The sequence below is a fragment of the Colobus angolensis genome, unplaced genomic scaffold (genome assembly GCF_000951035.1).
Source record: "Colobus angolensis palliatus isolate OR3802 unplaced genomic scaffold, Cang.pa_1.0 Scaffold598, whole genome shotgun sequence".
Lineage (NCBI taxonomy): Eukaryota > Metazoa > Chordata > Mammalia > Primates > Cercopithecidae > Colobus > Colobus angolensis.
Window position 1 is genome coordinate 165,995 of NW_012119576.1, and position 17,276 is coordinate 183,270.

Here is a 17,276-nt window from a genome sequence, read left to right on the forward strand (position 1 = left end):
GGGTTTCACCATGTTAGCCAGGATGGTCTCGATCTCCTGACTTCGTGATCCGCCCGCCTCGGCCTCCCAAAGTGCTGGGATTGCAGGCTTGAGCCACTGCGCCCAGCCTAGAAAGAAGCTTCTAATATGTTGAGTATGTTTGGGTATTTTTTTTTTTTTAAGGCTAGTCAAGTGAAGCAGTAGAAGTGGAGAAGAAAAGTTTGGGTATCTTTGTCAAAGAGGCTTAACTTACCCTAAGGAATAAAGTTTTAATTATATGAGCTCTTCAGGAAAAGCATTTCATGCATAAAACATACCTCTAGGCCATAACATACACAATGCAGGTTCCAGGTGGCTAGTGAACCAACCTTAGTCTCCGCTTCTCAGAGATGTTCAGTGCATAATTTCGAAGGGATTGGCTGCTGAGGTTTTCAGCGATTCTGTCCTCCAGCTGGGAGTTGTAAGAGTTGGTTGACTTTAGCAAAGTGCCGCTTTGCTTGTCCCGGGAATGGACAGTCGTTCTCCTGCGTGCAATGGACCGGTAGCTTGGCAATTCTTGGAGGAAGTTCACAGATGGAGAGGAGAAGCAACTGGTGTCTAGAGAGAGGTTCTCTTTGTAAAAGAAAAGAAAACCATCATTCACTCCAGTGAGTTCGGAAGCCAAGCAGGAAACTTGGATCTTGGGCATCATCACTGACCCTTGCAGATAGTTACTAGCCGGGCTTTCTGCTGAAGGGGAGGGAAGATACCTTCAAGATGGGTTTTACCCCTCATCAGATTTTAGTTGCAGGAAGATCATTCTGAGTGCAGACAGACAGGACTCAGGGAGAAGAGGGGGCAGGCAGCCATAATTACCTAAGCAATTACCCCTGTGCAGCAAAGCTTCTATGGCTTCCTGATCAAAGCTAAATGTTTGAGTTTGGATCCCCACTCTGTCACTTATTAGCTCTGTGTCTTTGGGAAAGTTACTTAACCTTTCTAAGCTCTGTTTCCTCATCTCAAATATTCATTCAACAACTCTATCTACCATGTGCCATATCTGGAGTTAAGGGAACTGCAGTGAACAAGGCAAGTGCCCTACTCACGTGGCAGTTATATTCTGAGATGGGGGAGAGGGAGATCAAATAATAAACAGGCAGTAAATATTATTCCAGGAAGTGACAAGTGCAATGAAAAAAAAAAAAAGAACAGAGTGGTGTCAGGGGACACAGGTGATATGAGGGGGGGTTAACTGTTTTTGATAAGGTGGGGTCAGGTATGGTCTCTCTTTAAAGGTGACATTTAGCTGAATGAAGGGAAGGGGTGAGACCCCTGGATATTTGGGGGAAAGCACCCCAGGCAGAGGGAACCCATATGTGGAAAGGCCCAGTGGCAGGAGTGTGTGTGACAGGTTGGAGGAAGAGTGAATGAGCAAGAACCTGGTAGGCGGTTTTGTTGGTGGCCTCCAATGAGTCACACTGGCCCTCTGTGTGGTCCCCTCCTTGGATTTGCACTGGACCTGTGCTTGCTTTAACCGAAGGACTCAATGGAAGTAATGCTCTGCCATTTCCAGCCCAAAGTCATAAGAGGGCCTTGCAGTAGCACTTCTGTGCTTTTGGGCCAGGGCTGCCTGGAAGGAAGTCCAACTACCTAGGACAATGAGGTGGAGAGGGAGAGCCCCTAAGCCTACAAAAAGAACCAACAACCTGGGTGATTGCAAGAACCAAGGCCCCAGGCTCGTGTCTTCAACCCCCTGGGACAGCCAGGCACGGTGGCTCACACCTAGATTACACCTGTAATCCCAGCACTTTGGGAGGCCAAGGCAGGTGGATCACCTGAGATGGGGAGTTCAAGACCAGCCTGGCCAATATGGTGAAATCCCATCTCTACTAAAAATAGAAAAAAAAAAAAATTAGCTGGGCATGGTGGCATGCGCCTGTAATCCCAGCTACTCACGAGGCTGAGGTAGGAGAATAGCTTGAACCCGAGAGGCAGAGGTTGCAGTGAACCAAGATTGGATGACTGCACCCCAGCCTGAGTGACAGAGCAAGACTTCATCTCAAAAAAGCAAAACAAAAGAAAACAACAACAACAAAAAACCCTGGGGCATCCTCACCAGGCATCGCCGTGATGAGGCCATCTTGGGCACTCCAGCCCCAGCAGACATCCCAGGCAGCAGTGCAAGCGGGCTCCCCCATGCCCCAAGTCATCCCTGATGCACAGAATCAGCAGAAATAATAACATGGCTTAAGCCAGCACGTTTGGAGGAGTGTGTTGAGCAACAATAGGTATTTAGGACAGGGAGAATGGAAACGCTGAAGTCAGAAGGGTGGCTGGGGTCGGACCAAGTCAGGCTTTGTAGGCCGTGGCAGGACCTTGGGATGTCATGCTTCGACTGCGTTTTAAAGGTCACCCTGGGCCAGGTGCGGTGGCTCACACCTGTAATCCCAGCACTTTGGGAGGCCAAGGTGGTCGGATCACAAGATCAGGAGATCGAGACCATCCTGGCTAACACGGTGAAACCCCGTCTCTACTAAAAATACAAAAAATTAGCCGGGCGTGGTGGCGGGCGCCTGTAGTCCCAGTTACTCGGGAGGCTGAGGCAGGAGAATGGCGTGAACCCGGGAGGCAGAGCTTGTAGTGAGCCAAGATCGTGCCACTGCACTCCAGCCTGGGCGACAAACTGAGACTCCGTCTCAAAAGAAAAAAAAAAAAAAAAAAAAAAAAGAAAAAAAAAAGGTCACCCTGGGCTGGGCACGGTGGTTCACGCCTGTAATTCCAGCACTTTGGGAGGCCAAGGCGAGGGGATCACCTGAGGCCGGGAGTCCGAGACCAGCTTGACCAACATGGAGAAACCCCGTCTCTACTAAAAATACAAAATTAGCTGGGCACAGTGGCGCATGCCTGTAATCCCAGCTATTCAGGATCGCTTGAACCCAGGAGGCGGAGGTTGCAGTGAGCTGAGATCATGCCATTGCACTCCAGCCTGGGCAACAAGAGTGAAACTCCATCTCAAAAAACAAAAAGGTCACCCTGGAGGCTGCAAGGCTGAGGTCAGGACTTGCTACACAGCCTGTTTATGAACATTAAAGAGGATCACATGGGTAGACGGTCCCAGGCAGTGCTTGGCAAACACAGAGCTCCATAAAGGCACCAACCGGATGAGGATGGGCAGGGGCAGGGCCAGGTGGGGACTGGTCAAGGCTTGGCTCTGACCCTGTAATCTTTGCCTTTCTCGGATGGGCAAGTTCAGACACAATGGAGCAGCTGTCCCACTGTAGATGACACACGGACACGTGGCTGGGGTCCTGCCAATCTCCATGCGCAAGTCTGCGAGCCTCACCCACCCTTCTACCTCCCTGCCTAGCACACCCTGAGGATATGACACACTTCCATTAGTGGCAGTGGCTCCCCAGAGCCAATATGAGGGTAGGGCGGGTGTGGACCCTGAAAAGGAAAAGGGTCTAAGCCCTGCATGGAGGCTACCCTCCCGCTAGCAGAAACAAAGAGCTATTATTAACCATGAACAAAGGTCTTTGAATATAGAACAGCATGGACCTACTGAATATTCAACTGCCGTGGGGTCAGGGCCCCCAAGCTGGAGCCTGGGTTGGTTTAAAACACTGGCCTCTCACCCACCAGCCAAGCCACTCCAGGAGAGACCACAGCTGCCTCAGAATCACATTTTTCTCATCTCAGGAATGGAGGATCTAATACCATGGGCCTCATCAGCACGATGGTGAGGAAGGAGTTGCAAACAGCATGAATAACACTGGCTAAGATTTCTTGAGTACTTGCCTACCTTGTAGCAGGCTACTTAAAGTATTTAACATGCGGGCTGGGTGTGGTGGCTCACGCCTGTAATCCCAGCACTTTGGGTGGCCGAGGCGGGTGGATCACGAGGTCAGGAGATCGAGACCATCCTGGCTAACACGGTGCAAGTCTGTTGCTACTAAAAATACAAAAAATTAGCCGGGCATAGTGGTGGGTGCCTGTAGTCCCAGCTACTTGGGAGGCTGAGGCAGGAGAATGGCATGAACCTGGGAGGCAGAGCTTGCAGTGAGCTGAGATTGCACCACTGCACTCCAGCCTGGGCGACAGAGCGAGAATCTGTCTCAGAAAAAAAGAAATACATTAAAAAAATAAAGTATTTAACATGCATTGTCTCACTTAATACTCCAAACTACTCTTTGGAGAGAATTATCCCCATTGTGCCGGCGTGGTCTCAGCTACTTTGGGAGGCTAAAGCAGAAGGATTGCTTGAGCCCAGGAATTCAAGACCAGCCTGGTCAACACAACAAGACTCCAATTCCAAGGAAAAAAAAAAAAAACCAAAAATCAAACAAAATAATTATCTCCATGTTACAGATGAATAACTGAGGCTCAGACAATTAGTAAGTGTTGCTTGCTTACACAGTAAGTGTTGGAACTAGGAACGCATCACAGGCTTATCAGACTCCAAAGCCGTAGTCTTCACCATGAAAAAATTCAGGGGGCCGCGTATTTACAAGTGCTTTGTAAATGTTAAAATGCCATATAAGCCGGGCACGGTGGCTCACGCCTGTAATCCTAGCACTTTGGGAGGTTGAGGCAGGTAGATCACTTGAGGTCATGAGTTCAAGACCAGCCTGGCCAACATGGTGAAACCTCGTCTCTACTAAAAATACAAAAATTAGCTGGGCGTGAGGGTGGGTGCCTGTCATCCCAGCTACTCAGGAGGCTGAGGCAGGTGACTTGCTTGAACCCAGGAGGTGGAGGTTGCAGTGAGCCGAGATCATGCCACTGCACTCCAACCTGGGCAACAGAGCAAGACTCCATCCCAAAAAAATATACAAATAAATAAATAAAATAAAAATAAAAATAAAATTCCACACAAATCAACTAGGTAATTATCCTGTTTTTCATATACCACCTACCCCCTCCCAGGAAGAACTGTTCTGATTTTTCCTCTTTGGACACTCCAGGGAAGTTCCTCAACTTCAAACAAAAAATGTCACGACCATGTCTTCAAACACAGGCATCATTATTTTTATAACTAGGATCCACCCCCTCTTGTTTCCATATAGGAACATACACTTTTCCCAGCATGACGTCACCTCATTTCTCATGCCAACCTGCAGAGGTAAGCGCAGAGGGTTTCACTGCCCTGGCATTTTTTTTTTTTTTTTTTTTAGAGATAGGATTTTTTTCTATTGCCCAGGCTGGAGTGTACCTTAAACTCCTGGGCTCCAGCGATCCTCCCACCTCAGCCTCCCAGATAGCTGGGATTACAGATGCACACCATTACACCTGGCTAATTTTTTATTTTTTCAGTTTTTAGCAGAAACAGGGTCTTGCTTTGTTGCCTAGGCTGGTATCAAACTCCTGGGCTGAAGTGATCCTCCTGCCTTGGGCCTCCCAAAGGGCTGGGATTATAGGAATAAGCCACCACCCCTGGCCTGCTCTGGTTTTCCAACAGGGAAACTGAGGCCCAGGCTTAGTGACTTGCCCAAGGCTTGAGTGTCAAGACAGACTCCTGGTTGTACTGCAGGTCATTTCACCACTTAGAGCCTTGATGTTCTTCTCATCCTTAAAGAAGATGTCTCATTACAGTTACTGTCAGATGTTCTACTGAATTGGTCCAGCCAAGAGCCTTGCTGTTGCGATGGCCACTGGAGTCCTGTGGTCAGTGTGGGCTGCTGTTGACCATCTGCATATTTCAGATATCGGGGTGCCTCTAAGAATGCCTAGAACTTCTTGGTCACTGGAGCCAGATTTTAATTAGGAGATTATTACTTAGGTGGGAGGATGACTGGGTAATTCCAGGAGACATGAGGGAGCAGGGCCAGGCATAACCAATTTTTCTGCCATATACTATTCTTCCAGGTTAAGGACAAAGTCTTTCTGAGGCTTAAAAGCAGTGTTTTGCTCATAGAAGGCCCTCCATCTGGGCTGAGCACTGTGGTTCACGCCTGTAATCCCAGCATTTTGGGAGGCCAAGGTGGGTGGATCACCTGAGGTCAGGAGTTCAAGACCAGCCTGACCAACATGGTGAAACCCCATCTCTACTGAAAAAATACAAAATTAGCTGGGCGTGGTGATGCATGCGCCTGTAATCACAGTACTTGGGAGACTGAGGCAGGAAAATCGCTTGAACCCAGGAGGCAGGGGTTGCAGTGAGCCGAGATCACTCCATCACACTCCAGCCTGGACAACAAGAGCAACACTCCATCTCAAAAAATAAAAAAAATTTAAAAAAAGAAGCCCCTCCATCTGAAGAACGAATGAATGAATGAGCAGTGCAGAGGCAGGCACATCTGGAGAGCATCCTGAGGTTCTAACTTTCTTGGCAACATTTCCCACAAGACACCACATCCTACCAACAGGCATGAACCCTCCCAGGATGTGGGCACCAGCCAAGTATGATCTAAAGGGCACTAAAACCACCACCACCTTCCCCCGCGTCCTAGCCAAGAACCTTGCCCAACCGTATTTGGTGCTGAGTTCACAGCAGAGGTTTGTTTCCCACGCAAAGTATCACGGAAACTCTGGGTAAAAAGGGACCTTGTAGGTCACTGGGTCCAGGCCTCTCACCAGCTGCTATGGGAATTAGTTCTGTTTGACAACTTGTATGGAGCCTCTCTCTGTGCCAGACTCCAGACTGGAGGCTGGGACTCTGGAGAAGATGAAGGCTTGCTCTCTGCCTTAATGAGCTTTTGCTCACTCCTTTGAACACCACATAGCTCCTAAGTGCCCACTCCACCGCACTCGCTCACCGCGTTACTACTTTATCCTTTTTTCTGTTATTTGTTTAAGACAGGGTTTTGCTCTGTTGCCCAGGCTGGAGTGTGGTGGTGCCAACATAACTCACTGCAGCCTTGATCTCCCAGGTTCAAGCAATACTCTTCACCTCAGCCTCCTGAGTAGCTGGGACCACAGGTGTGCACCACTACACCCAGTTAATATACATATATTTTAGTAGAGATGAGGTTTTGTTATGTGGCCCGGGCTAGTCTCGAACTTTTGGACTCAAGTGATCCTCCCCGCCTCAGCCTCCCAAAGTGCTGGGATTATAGGTGTGAACCACCACAATTGGCCTAGTCTGTCCTTTTTAATTGTTTACTTGTGGTGTGTTGTCTCTGACTCTATAACCTCTATGAAGGCAGGGACCTTGTCTCTTTCTGTCACTGCTGAATTACCAGGGTCTAGCACAGAGCCTGGTACATGACAGATGCTTAACAAATACCTTCTAAGTTGAATGAATGAATAATTCAGGAATGAATGAATTTGGTGCTGAGGATACAAGATACGTTAGATCACCCACCAAGCCAACCAAAGTACTTTAAATACCAGGAAAGCAAGGATGTCAAAAAAATGAGAAAAAGATTTTAGGAATTTAAGTCTTGAATATTATTCTTTTCTATATGAATGATGTTTTTTTTCACAATACAAAACGTTTTGTTGTTTTGTTTTTGAGACAGGGTCTCACTCTGTCACCCGTGCTAGAGTGCAGTGGTGCCATTTCCACTCACTCTGCCTCCCAGGCTCAAGCAATCCTCCGGCCTCAGCTTCCCAAGTAGCTGGGACTACAGGTGTGAGCCACCACACCTGGTCAATTTTTTGTATTTTTTTGTAGAGATGGGGTTTTACCATATTACCCAGACTGGTCTCAAACTCCTGGACCCAAGCAATGCACCTGCTTCCACCTCCCAAAGTACTGAAATTACAGGGGTGAGCCACCGCACCTGGAACAAAAATAATTTAAAGGGTAAAAAAAGCTGGCAAAAAATATTGACTGAGATGTTGACCGTATATTACATTCTTCCTATTTCAGGTACTTTACACAAACCAGCCCTATTGGAAATGTGCTTTGCTTTTCTTTCTCGTGAAATGATAAAATGTCATGCACGCACACACAATTTGATATCACTGATAAGTCAATGTAGATATCAATCTCAGAACATTATGGACTTCTTTTCACTTGAATTGTTTTTATTTTTGTTTTTGCTTTTGAGACAGAGTCTTGCACTATCACACAGGCTGGAGTGCAGTGGCACAATCTCGGCTCACAGCAACCTCTGCCTCCTGGGTTCAAGCGATTCTCCTGCCTCAGCCGCCCAAGTAGCTAGGATTACAGGTGGGCGCCACCACACCTGGCTAACTTTTTATATTTTTAGTGAAGAGGAGATTTCACCATGCTGGCCAGGCTGCTCTCCAACTCTTGGCCTCAAATGATCCACTTGCCTGGGCCTCCTGAAGTGCTGGGATTACAGGTGTGAGCCACCGCGCCTGGCTGAATTGTTTTTATTTTTGTTTTTGCTTTTGAGACAGAGTCTTGCACTATCACACAGGCTGGAGTGCAGTGGCACAATCTCGGCTCACAGCAACCTCTGCCTCCTGGGTTCAAGCGATTCTCCTGCCTCAGCCGCCCAAGTAGCTAGGATTACAGGTGGGCGCCACCACACCTGGCTAACTTTTTATATTTTTAGTGAAGAGGAGATTTCACCATGCTGGCCAGGCTGCTCTCCAACTCTTGGCCTCAAATGATCCACTTGCCTGGGCCTCCTGAAGTGCTGGGATTACAGGTGTGAGCCACCGCGCCTGGCTGAATTGTTTTTATTTTGGATGTCAGGTGAAGGTAGAGTGTCCAGATAATCTGTGCTTACAGCTACTAAAGGGCCTTAATCCAAGAACTAATAAAGTCCCTGGACTCAACAGGGCGTGGTGGCTCACGCCTGTAATCCCAACACTTTGGGAGACTGAGGTGGGCAGATCACAAGGTCAGGAGATCAAGACCATCCTGGCTAACACGGTGAAACCCCATCTCTGCTAAAAATACAAAAAAAATAGCTGGGCGTGGTGGTGGGCACCTGTAGTCCCAGCTACTCAGGAGGCTGAGGCAGGAGAATGGTGTGAACTCGGGAGACGGAGCTTGCAGTAAGCTGAGATCGCACCCCGCACTCCAGCCTGAATGACAGGGTGAGACTCCATCTCAAAGAAAAAAAAAAAAAGTCCCCGGACTCTAGTTGAAGCTGCTATGACATGTCTTTGTTTTTTGTTTTTTTTTTGAGACAGAGTCTCGCTCTGTCGCCCAGGCTGGAGTGCAGCGGCCGGATCTCAGCTCGCTGCAAGCTCCCCCTTCCGGGTTTACTCCATTCTCCCACCACAGCCTCCAGAGTAGCTGGGACTACAGGCGCCCGCCACCTCGCCCAGCTAGTTTTTTGTATTTCTTAGTAGAGATGGGGTTTCACCGCGTTAGCCAGGGTGGTCTTGATCTCCTGACCTCGTGATCCATCCGTCTCAGCCTCCCAAAGTGCTGGGATTACAGGCTTGAGCCACCGCGCCCGGCCTGCTATGACATGTCAATCGAGTGCAAGAAGCCCCCCAAAGCCAGGGACTCATCACTGCCCTGCTCCTGGAAAGACGACCCACCCATCTATCCATTCACTTATTCACCCACCACTCAGTCACTCAGAAACATCTACTGAGCAACTGTCACCACTCAAGCACTGTTCTAGGACTACAGCATAGCCTTGAACACCACACACCATTCCCCTGCTTTTATGAAACTTGCATTCTATTTGGAGGAGACAGACATTAAACAAGTAAAAACAATGTACTTCAGATGTTGATAAGTGCGTGGAGAAAAATAAGTCAGGGGGCCGGGCATGGTGGCTCACCATTTGTTGGGCTTCTGCAATGAAGGGCATGTTCTATATCTGCACTGTCCAATACAGTGGCCGCTGGCCACATGGGACTATTAAGCAATTGAAATATGACTGGCTGGGTGCAGTGGCTCATGCCTATAATCCCAATACTTTGAGAGAACGAGGCGGGAGGATGGCTTGAACCCAGGAGTTCAAGACCAATCTGGGCACCATAGTGAGACCCTGTTTCTACAAAAAAATAAAATATTTTTTGGCTGAGGTGGGAGGATCGCTTGAGCCCAGAAGGTCGAGGCTGCAGTAAGCTGTGATCGAAGCAATGCACGCCAGCCTCGGTGACAGAGCGAGACACTGTCTCAAAATAAATAAATAAATACAGCCTAGAGGGGCCTCATTCACAGCAGCCCAGTGCTTCATCTGTGAGGGGAGGAGCCAGAGGCCCTGGTAACCTCCCGGATCTGCTAGACTTCGTAACCGTAGCGTCAGGAGAAATGGCATGAGTCACGCCAACTGGCACCTGGGTGGGGCTGGTGACTGGCTAGTCTAAGGCTTCACAAACAGATGAGCAAACAGCCTTCAGGAGCAGTGACTAACTCCATCATTAGAGCTGCTGCTGGGCCTGGAACTCAAGCCCCTGCTTTTCATGCCCATGGAGCATCTGGTCGGGTGTCTGTGGGGCAGTTACTGCGATTCTGTCTGTCCAAGAAGGTGGTAAGGCCTGTCAGTTAACAGCACAGTTTCCCAACCCACCCTGCCTGGATTTGGACCCCAGCCTCACTTGCCACCTGCATAACCTGGCAAGTTTCTTGATTATTCCATGCCTCAGTTTTCCCACCAATAAAATGGGGACAGAGGTTCCTACCTCCTATAGCTGTCCTGAGGATTACATGGCAACCACATGTAACATGCTTAGAACAGAGGTCAGCAAACATTTTCCGTAAAGAGGTAAGAATTTGCTGTTTGCAATTACTCAGCTTTGTCCTTGTAGCAGGAAAGCAGCCACAGATAATCCATAAATGAATGGGCATGGCTGTGTTCTACTAAAGGTTTATTTACAAAAAAAAAAAAAGGTTGGCCAGGCTCAGTGGCTCACACCTGTAATTCCAGCACTTTGGGAGGCCAAGGCAGGTAGATCACAAGGACAGGAGTTTAAGACCAGCCTGGCCAAGATGGTGAAACCCCATCTCTACCAAAAATACAAAACAATTAGCCAGGCATGGTGGCAGGCGCCCGTAATCCCAGCTACTCGGGAGGCTGAGGCAGAGAATTGCTTGAACCAGGGAGGTGAGACGGTGAGGTGAGACGGCACCACTGTACTCCAACCTGGGCAACAGAGCGAGATTCCATCCAAAAAAAAAAAGGCCAGGCCCGGTGGCTCACGCCTGTAATCCCAGCACTTTGGGAGGCCAAGGTGGGTGGATCATGAGGTCAGGAGATCGAGACCATCCTGGCTAATATGGTGAAACCCCAACTCTACTAAAAATACAAAAAATTAGCCAGGCGTGGTGGCCGGCGCCTGTAGTGCCAGCTACTTGGGAGGCTGAGGCAGGAGAACGGCGTGAACCCAGGAGGCGGAGGTTGCAGCGAGCCGAGATCGCGCCACTGCACTCCAGCCTGGGCGACAGAGCGAGACTCCGTCTCGAAAAAAAAAAAAAAAAGAAAGAAAGGAAAAAAAAAAGGGGGATTTAGCACAGGAGTTGTTTGCAGATCCTTGGCTCCAAACAGTGCCTGAGGCTGGGTGCGGTGGCTCACACCTATAATTCTAGCACTTTGGAGGCCAGAGGCGGGTGGATCACCTGAGGTCAGGAGTTGGAGACTAGCCTGGCCAACATTGCGAAACCCTGTCTCTACTAAAAATACAAAAATTAGCTGAGTATGGTGGCAGGTGCCTGTAATCCCAGCTACTTGGGGGGATAAGGCAGGAGAATCGCTTGAATCCAGGAGTCATAGGTTGCAGTGAGCCAAGATCACGCCACTGCACTCCAGTCTGGGTGACAAAGTGAGACCCTGTCTCAAAAAATAAAAAGGCCAGGCGTGGTGGCTCACACCTGTAATCCCAGCACTTTGAGAGGCCGATCACCTGAGGTCAGGAGTTCGAGACCAGCCTGGTCAATGTGGTGAAACCCTGTCTTTACTAAAAATACAAAAATTATCTGGGCATGGTGGCACGCACCTGTAATCCCAGCTACTCGGGAAGCTAAGGCACAAGAATTGCTTGAACCCAAGAGGCAGAGGTTGCAGTGAGCCGAGATCACACCACTGTACTTCAGCCTGGGCGACACAGCTAGATTCCATCTCAGAAAAATGAAGTAAAAAGGAGTCACCTCCCACAAGAGGCCTATGGACCACCCCATCTGAGTAGGCTACTCTTCCTTCTCTATCTTACCATCTTGTTTGTTTCCGTCCCAGTAGTTAGGGCTACCTCCGATAATCCTATCTGTCTCTTTACTGCTTAGTGCGGCTCGCTTGACTAGAAGCTCCATGAAAGCAGAGACCCTACCTGCCTCCTTCGCCACTAGACCCCCAAGGCCTGGTATGTGATGATCCCTCAGGGCCCATTTTCTTCCCTTCCTCCTCCTCCTAGGGTGGAGACAGAACATCAGAAGGTCTAGGCAGACCCAGACCCAAACAATGTAAAAGGAAACCAGATTGTGACAAAGGCCAGAGGCTAAAACGTTATTTCCGCCTTTTATCCCTCTAAATTCTTCACTTCCTGAAAAAACAAACAAGAAAAAGCCACTGAGGGCCCCTGGACTTAATCCAGGCCTGAGTTGCTGGCCAGAGGTCAGTCTTGTCCAGACATGGGAAAAAAATAACTCAAGTCAGACGGGTGGGTCACCAGAGAAAGAATCCAGCCTGCGAATGGCCTGTGCAATCTTCAGCTCTGTCCAGACCTGCCTCCCTCTGGTGATGCCTTTAAAGGTGGTAAGTGACCTGGACAAATGGGCTTAGAAGATGAGAAGGAAAAACAAATATCACAGGTCAGATGGTTATGTGTCTTCAAGTTTAATACCATCTACTGGACTGAAAGACATCCAAAGAATAGTTATTCAACTACATAAATTCCTTTTTTTTTTTTTTTTTTTTGAGACAGAGTCTCGATCTGTTGTGCAATGGTATGATCTCGGCTCACCACAACCTCTGCCTCCCAGGCTCAAGCCATTCTCCTGCCTCAGCTTCCCAAGGAGTTAGGACTACAGGCATGTGCCACCACACTCGGCTAATATTTGTATTGTTAGTAGAGATGGAGTTTCACCATGTTGACCAGGCTGGTCTCGTACTCCTGACCTCAGGTGATCCACCCGCCTCGGCCTCCCAAAGTACTGGGATTACAGGTGTGAGCCACCATGCCCGGCCAACTACATAAATTCCTAACAATCTATCTCCAGAAAGTATAGGCACAACGGCACATGCAGTCATGCCTGTAATCAAGTGGTCTGGGAGGCCAAGGCGGGAAGATCCCTTGAGCCCAGGAGTTTGAGACCAGCCTGGACAAAATAGCAAGACTCTATCTCTACAAAATATACAAAAATTGGGCGGGTTATAGTGGCTCACGTCCATAGGCCCAGCACTTTGGGGGATCGATTGAGCTCAGGAGTTCGGGACCAGCCTGGACAACATAACCAGACCCAGTCTCTACTTAAAATCAAGAAAATTAGCCAGACGTGGTTGCATGCGCTTGTAGTCCCAGCACTTTGGGAGGCCAAGGCGGGTGGATCACCTGAGGTCAGGAGTTTGAGACCAGCCTGACCAACATGGTAAAATCTCATCTCTACTAAAAATACAAAAATTAGTATTTTGTATTTTTAGTAGAGGCATGGTGGTGCACAGGTCCATATGGTGGTGCACACCTGTAGTCCCAGCTACTTGGGAGGCTGAGGCAGGAGAATGGATTAAACCTGAGAGGTGGAGGTTGCAGTGAGCTGAGATTGCACCACTGCACTAAAGCCTGGGCAACAGAATAAGACTAAAAAAAGAAGAAAAGAAAAGAAAGAGGGAGAGCAAGGGAGGGAGGGAGGGAAGGAGGGAGGGACAGAGAGAGGGAAGGAGATAGAGAAAGAGAAAAGAAAAGAAAACAAAACAAAACAAAAGAAGCCAGGTGTGGTTGCATGCACCTGTAGTCCCTGCACTTTGGGAGGCCAAGGCAGGAAGATTAATCAAGGCCAGGAGTTTGAGACTGCAGAAGGAAACCCTGTCTCTAAAAAAAAAAAAATCAGGGTCCAGTTCCTGGACCATGAGCAACTCCAGGGGCTGCTGAGTTTTGCCTCTACCATTCCAAGTCATCCCTGCTCCAGATCAAGTCCCACCATCTGGCAATCAGGTCAGTTCAAACACAGTCACATCAGGGCCCTTCCAGGTTCTTTCCTTGAGTGCCCCTTGAGGAGGCTGGAGGAGAGGCCAAAGACATTTGCACCTGAGACTCCAGAGTCTAGATTTACAACCACTATGTTACAGCTGCCAGTGTGGCCGCAAGGACACTTCATTCATTCATTCATTTATTCATTCAAAATAGATGTAGCATCTGCTGTGTGCCAGATGCCATTCTAGGTTCTAGGGAAACAAGGCAAAGCCCCTGTTTTCCAAGGCATCCACATTCTAGGAAAGACTGCTACCAGCCTGGCGTGGCGCGGTGGCTCACACCTGTAATCCCAATACTTTGGGAGGCCAAGGTGGGCAGATCACTTGAGTTCAGGAGTTCGAGACCAGCCTGGTCAACATAGTGAAACCCCATTTCTACTAAAAGTACAAATCAGCCAGGCATGGTGGCACGTGCCTGTAGTCCCAGCTACTCGGGAGGCTGAGGCAGGAGAATCGCTTGAACCTGGGAGGCAGAGGTTGTGGTGAGCCAAGATCACGCCACTGCACTCCAGCCAGGGCAACAGAGTGAGTCTCCATTTAAAAAAAAAAAAGACTGCTACTAAACAAGAAAATAACCAAACCAGATGACTTCAGGTGGTGGTAAGAGCTTTGAAAGAATAAGCAAGGTAACTAACTGATCAGAGAAAGAGAGATGGGCGCATTCCCTCAGATAGACAGCCCCAGAGGTCTGCCTCTCTGACATGACATTTGAGCAGAGACCCAACAGGAAAAGGAAGAGGCAGCCCTATTAAGAACGAAGAGGAGTCCAGGTGAAGACAATGGCAGATGCAAAGGCCCTGAGGCAGAAACAATCTTGGTATGCTGGAGGAATAGGAAGGCAGCCAGTGCAGCTGGAGCAGGATAGGTTAGGGCGGGTGGAGGTGATGAGGGCCTGGAAAGAGGGGCTGGGGTCGAATCACCAGATCCTGTTGGTTGCTATGGAAGAGCCTGGAGTTTATTCTCAGAGCAGTGAGAAACCACTGGAAAGTTGTTTTTTGTTTTTTTGTTTTTGAGACAGAGACTACCTCTGTCACCCGGGCTAGACTGCAGTGGTGCAATCTCGGCTCACTGTAACCTCTGCCTCCCGGGTTCAAGCGATTCTCCTGCCTCAGGCTTCCCAGTAGCTGGGATTACAGGCACATGCCACCACACCCATCTAATTTTTTTTTTTTTCTTTTGAGACGGAGTCTCGCTCTGTCGCCCAGGCTGGAGTGCAGTGGCACGATCTCGGCTCACTGCAACCTCCACCTCCCAGGTTCAAGCGATTCTCCAGTCTCAGCCTCCCGAGTAGCTGGGACTACAGGTGCGTGCCACCATGCCTGGCTAATTTTTTGTATTTTTGGTAGAAAGAGGATTTCACCATGTTAGCCAGGATGGTCTCGATCTCCTGACCTTGTGATCCGCCCGCCTCAGCCTCCCAAAGTGCTGGGATTACAGGCGTGAACCACCGTGCCTGGTCAGCCCTGGGAAAGTTTTGTGTAAGCAGGGGAGTGATCTGTTTTATCATTTAGAAGGATACACACCTCTTCTTCTTCTTCTTCTTTTTTTAGAGACGGGGTCTAGTTCTGTCACCCAGGCTGGAGCCCAGTGGCACAATCATAGCTTACTGTAACCTCAAACTTCTGGGCTCAAGTGATCCTCCCGTCTCAGCATCCCAAAGTGCTGGGATTACAGGCATGAGTCACCATGCCTGGTCACACTTCTCATTCTTTAAACCAGACCTCATTTGTCACCTCCCCCATCCCCCGCCCCACCCCACAGACTGTCCTATAATGCCCATACAACAGGTCACTGTTTAGAAAGTGCTACAAAGTTACAAACACAGCCCCTTCTGAGCCTCCCACCAATGTTGGTGGGTACAAGGTCAAAAAAAAAAACAAAAACTCATCTATCAAAGAGGCATAGGAGACTTTTTAGTTACAGGGCCCAATTATAGTCCTCCTAAAAAGATGCCAAAAGTCCCCTTAAACTTAAACACTTAGCAAAGATTCAAGAACGATGAATCTCACATTCTTTGTATGGGAAATGAGGAACTTGACATCTTCAGTATAATGGATTCCACTAAAATAAGATGACGATCAATAGGAACCAACTAAAAAAAGACTTGACTAGCTATTATTGAAAGGCTGAAATTCAGCTGACATAAGCAGTATTAATATTGAGCTAGAAAATAATTCGCATTGAATCCACCCCAACTTTTGTTCTCTTCTAATTTTTTTTTTTCTTCTGGACATTGAGAACAATCCAATTTGAAGGCCACAATGCCCAAATCTACACTCATGTTTTATTCTACATCCTTAGTTTCATTAAATCTCTATTCTAAAATTGAAAAAGAGAAAACATTGCAGATAAAACTTTAGAGCAGGGTCTGGTGTTTTGTTCAGGACAAGATTCGTAAGCTCCAAATGCTACAAGGAACCCTGCCTGAGTGCTGGCAGCTTTTCTGTCTTGACTGGGCAGCGGTTGTACATATTTCTGTAGAAATTCATGGAGCTGTATACTTGACTGTAATTCTACCCAATACAAAAGATTATAATACTTGGCTGGCTACCGTTTATTGTGACTGTCTAGCCACAATGCCAGGCACTGTGCCAGACACATCACACGATTCTCAGCCACTCCCTGCACCATCCTATTCCCATTTTACTGCTGAAGGATCTGAGGCTCAGAGAAGGCAAGCCACTTACCGAAGGTCCCACAGCAATAAACAGACAGGGCAGAATTCGGTTTCAAGTTGGTCTAACTGTATGTGAAGGCTGAAATGCCTGGGAGGCAGGCACCTCATACCAGAATGTTAGGCGTGGAGGGGGTGCTCGCAATCACTTCATTTAACAGATGAGGCTATTGAAAGACTGTCTTGGTCAACAGCTGGAAGACAAACCCACCACGGTCCGGACTGCCATTCTAGTGTCCTTTTGGCCCGGCTGGGTCCCACTGGATTGGATGAGGACGCGTTGGAGGAGGGAGCAGGAATAAGAAAGATCCCCTTCCCACCTGCTGTTCCCCAGAGCCGGGAGCACCCTGCGCCGCGCCGGGGGTGAGAGTGGATAGCGGCCAAGCCGAGCCTCCAGCAGCCGGCTCCCTCCGTGCGCCCTAGGACCCCAGGGGCACCGTCCCCGCGCGCGCTTCCCGCCGCCCTACCTGGATGGACTGCGGGCTGCCGGCTGGGCCTGCCGAGCTGGAGCGCACTGGCGCTCGACTCGCTCATGGCTGCGCCCCGCGCTCCTTAGAGGCTGCCGGGGACCCTCTCCACCCGCGGCCGCCGCCGCCTCCCCGGCCTTGGACCCCAGGGGCACCGTCCCCGCGCGCGCTTCC

The 17,276-nt window shown here is 49.0% G+C and overlaps 1 protein-coding gene across 1 annotated transcript in view; it reads right to left on the minus strand.

Moving 5' to 3' along the window:
• The window catches only part of TMC7 (transmembrane channel-like 7), a 71,590-nt gene extending 54,336 nt beyond the window's left edge, over window positions 1-17,254 (minus strand). The window contains 2 exon segments of the mRNA XM_011962573.1: window positions 348-591; window positions 17,103-17,254. Of these exon segments, the coding sequence (XP_011817963.1) occupies window positions 348-591; window positions 17,103-17,169 (311 nt within the window). The 5' untranslated portion in view covers window positions 17,170-17,254.
• Window positions 17,255-17,276: the final 22 nt, after the last annotated feature.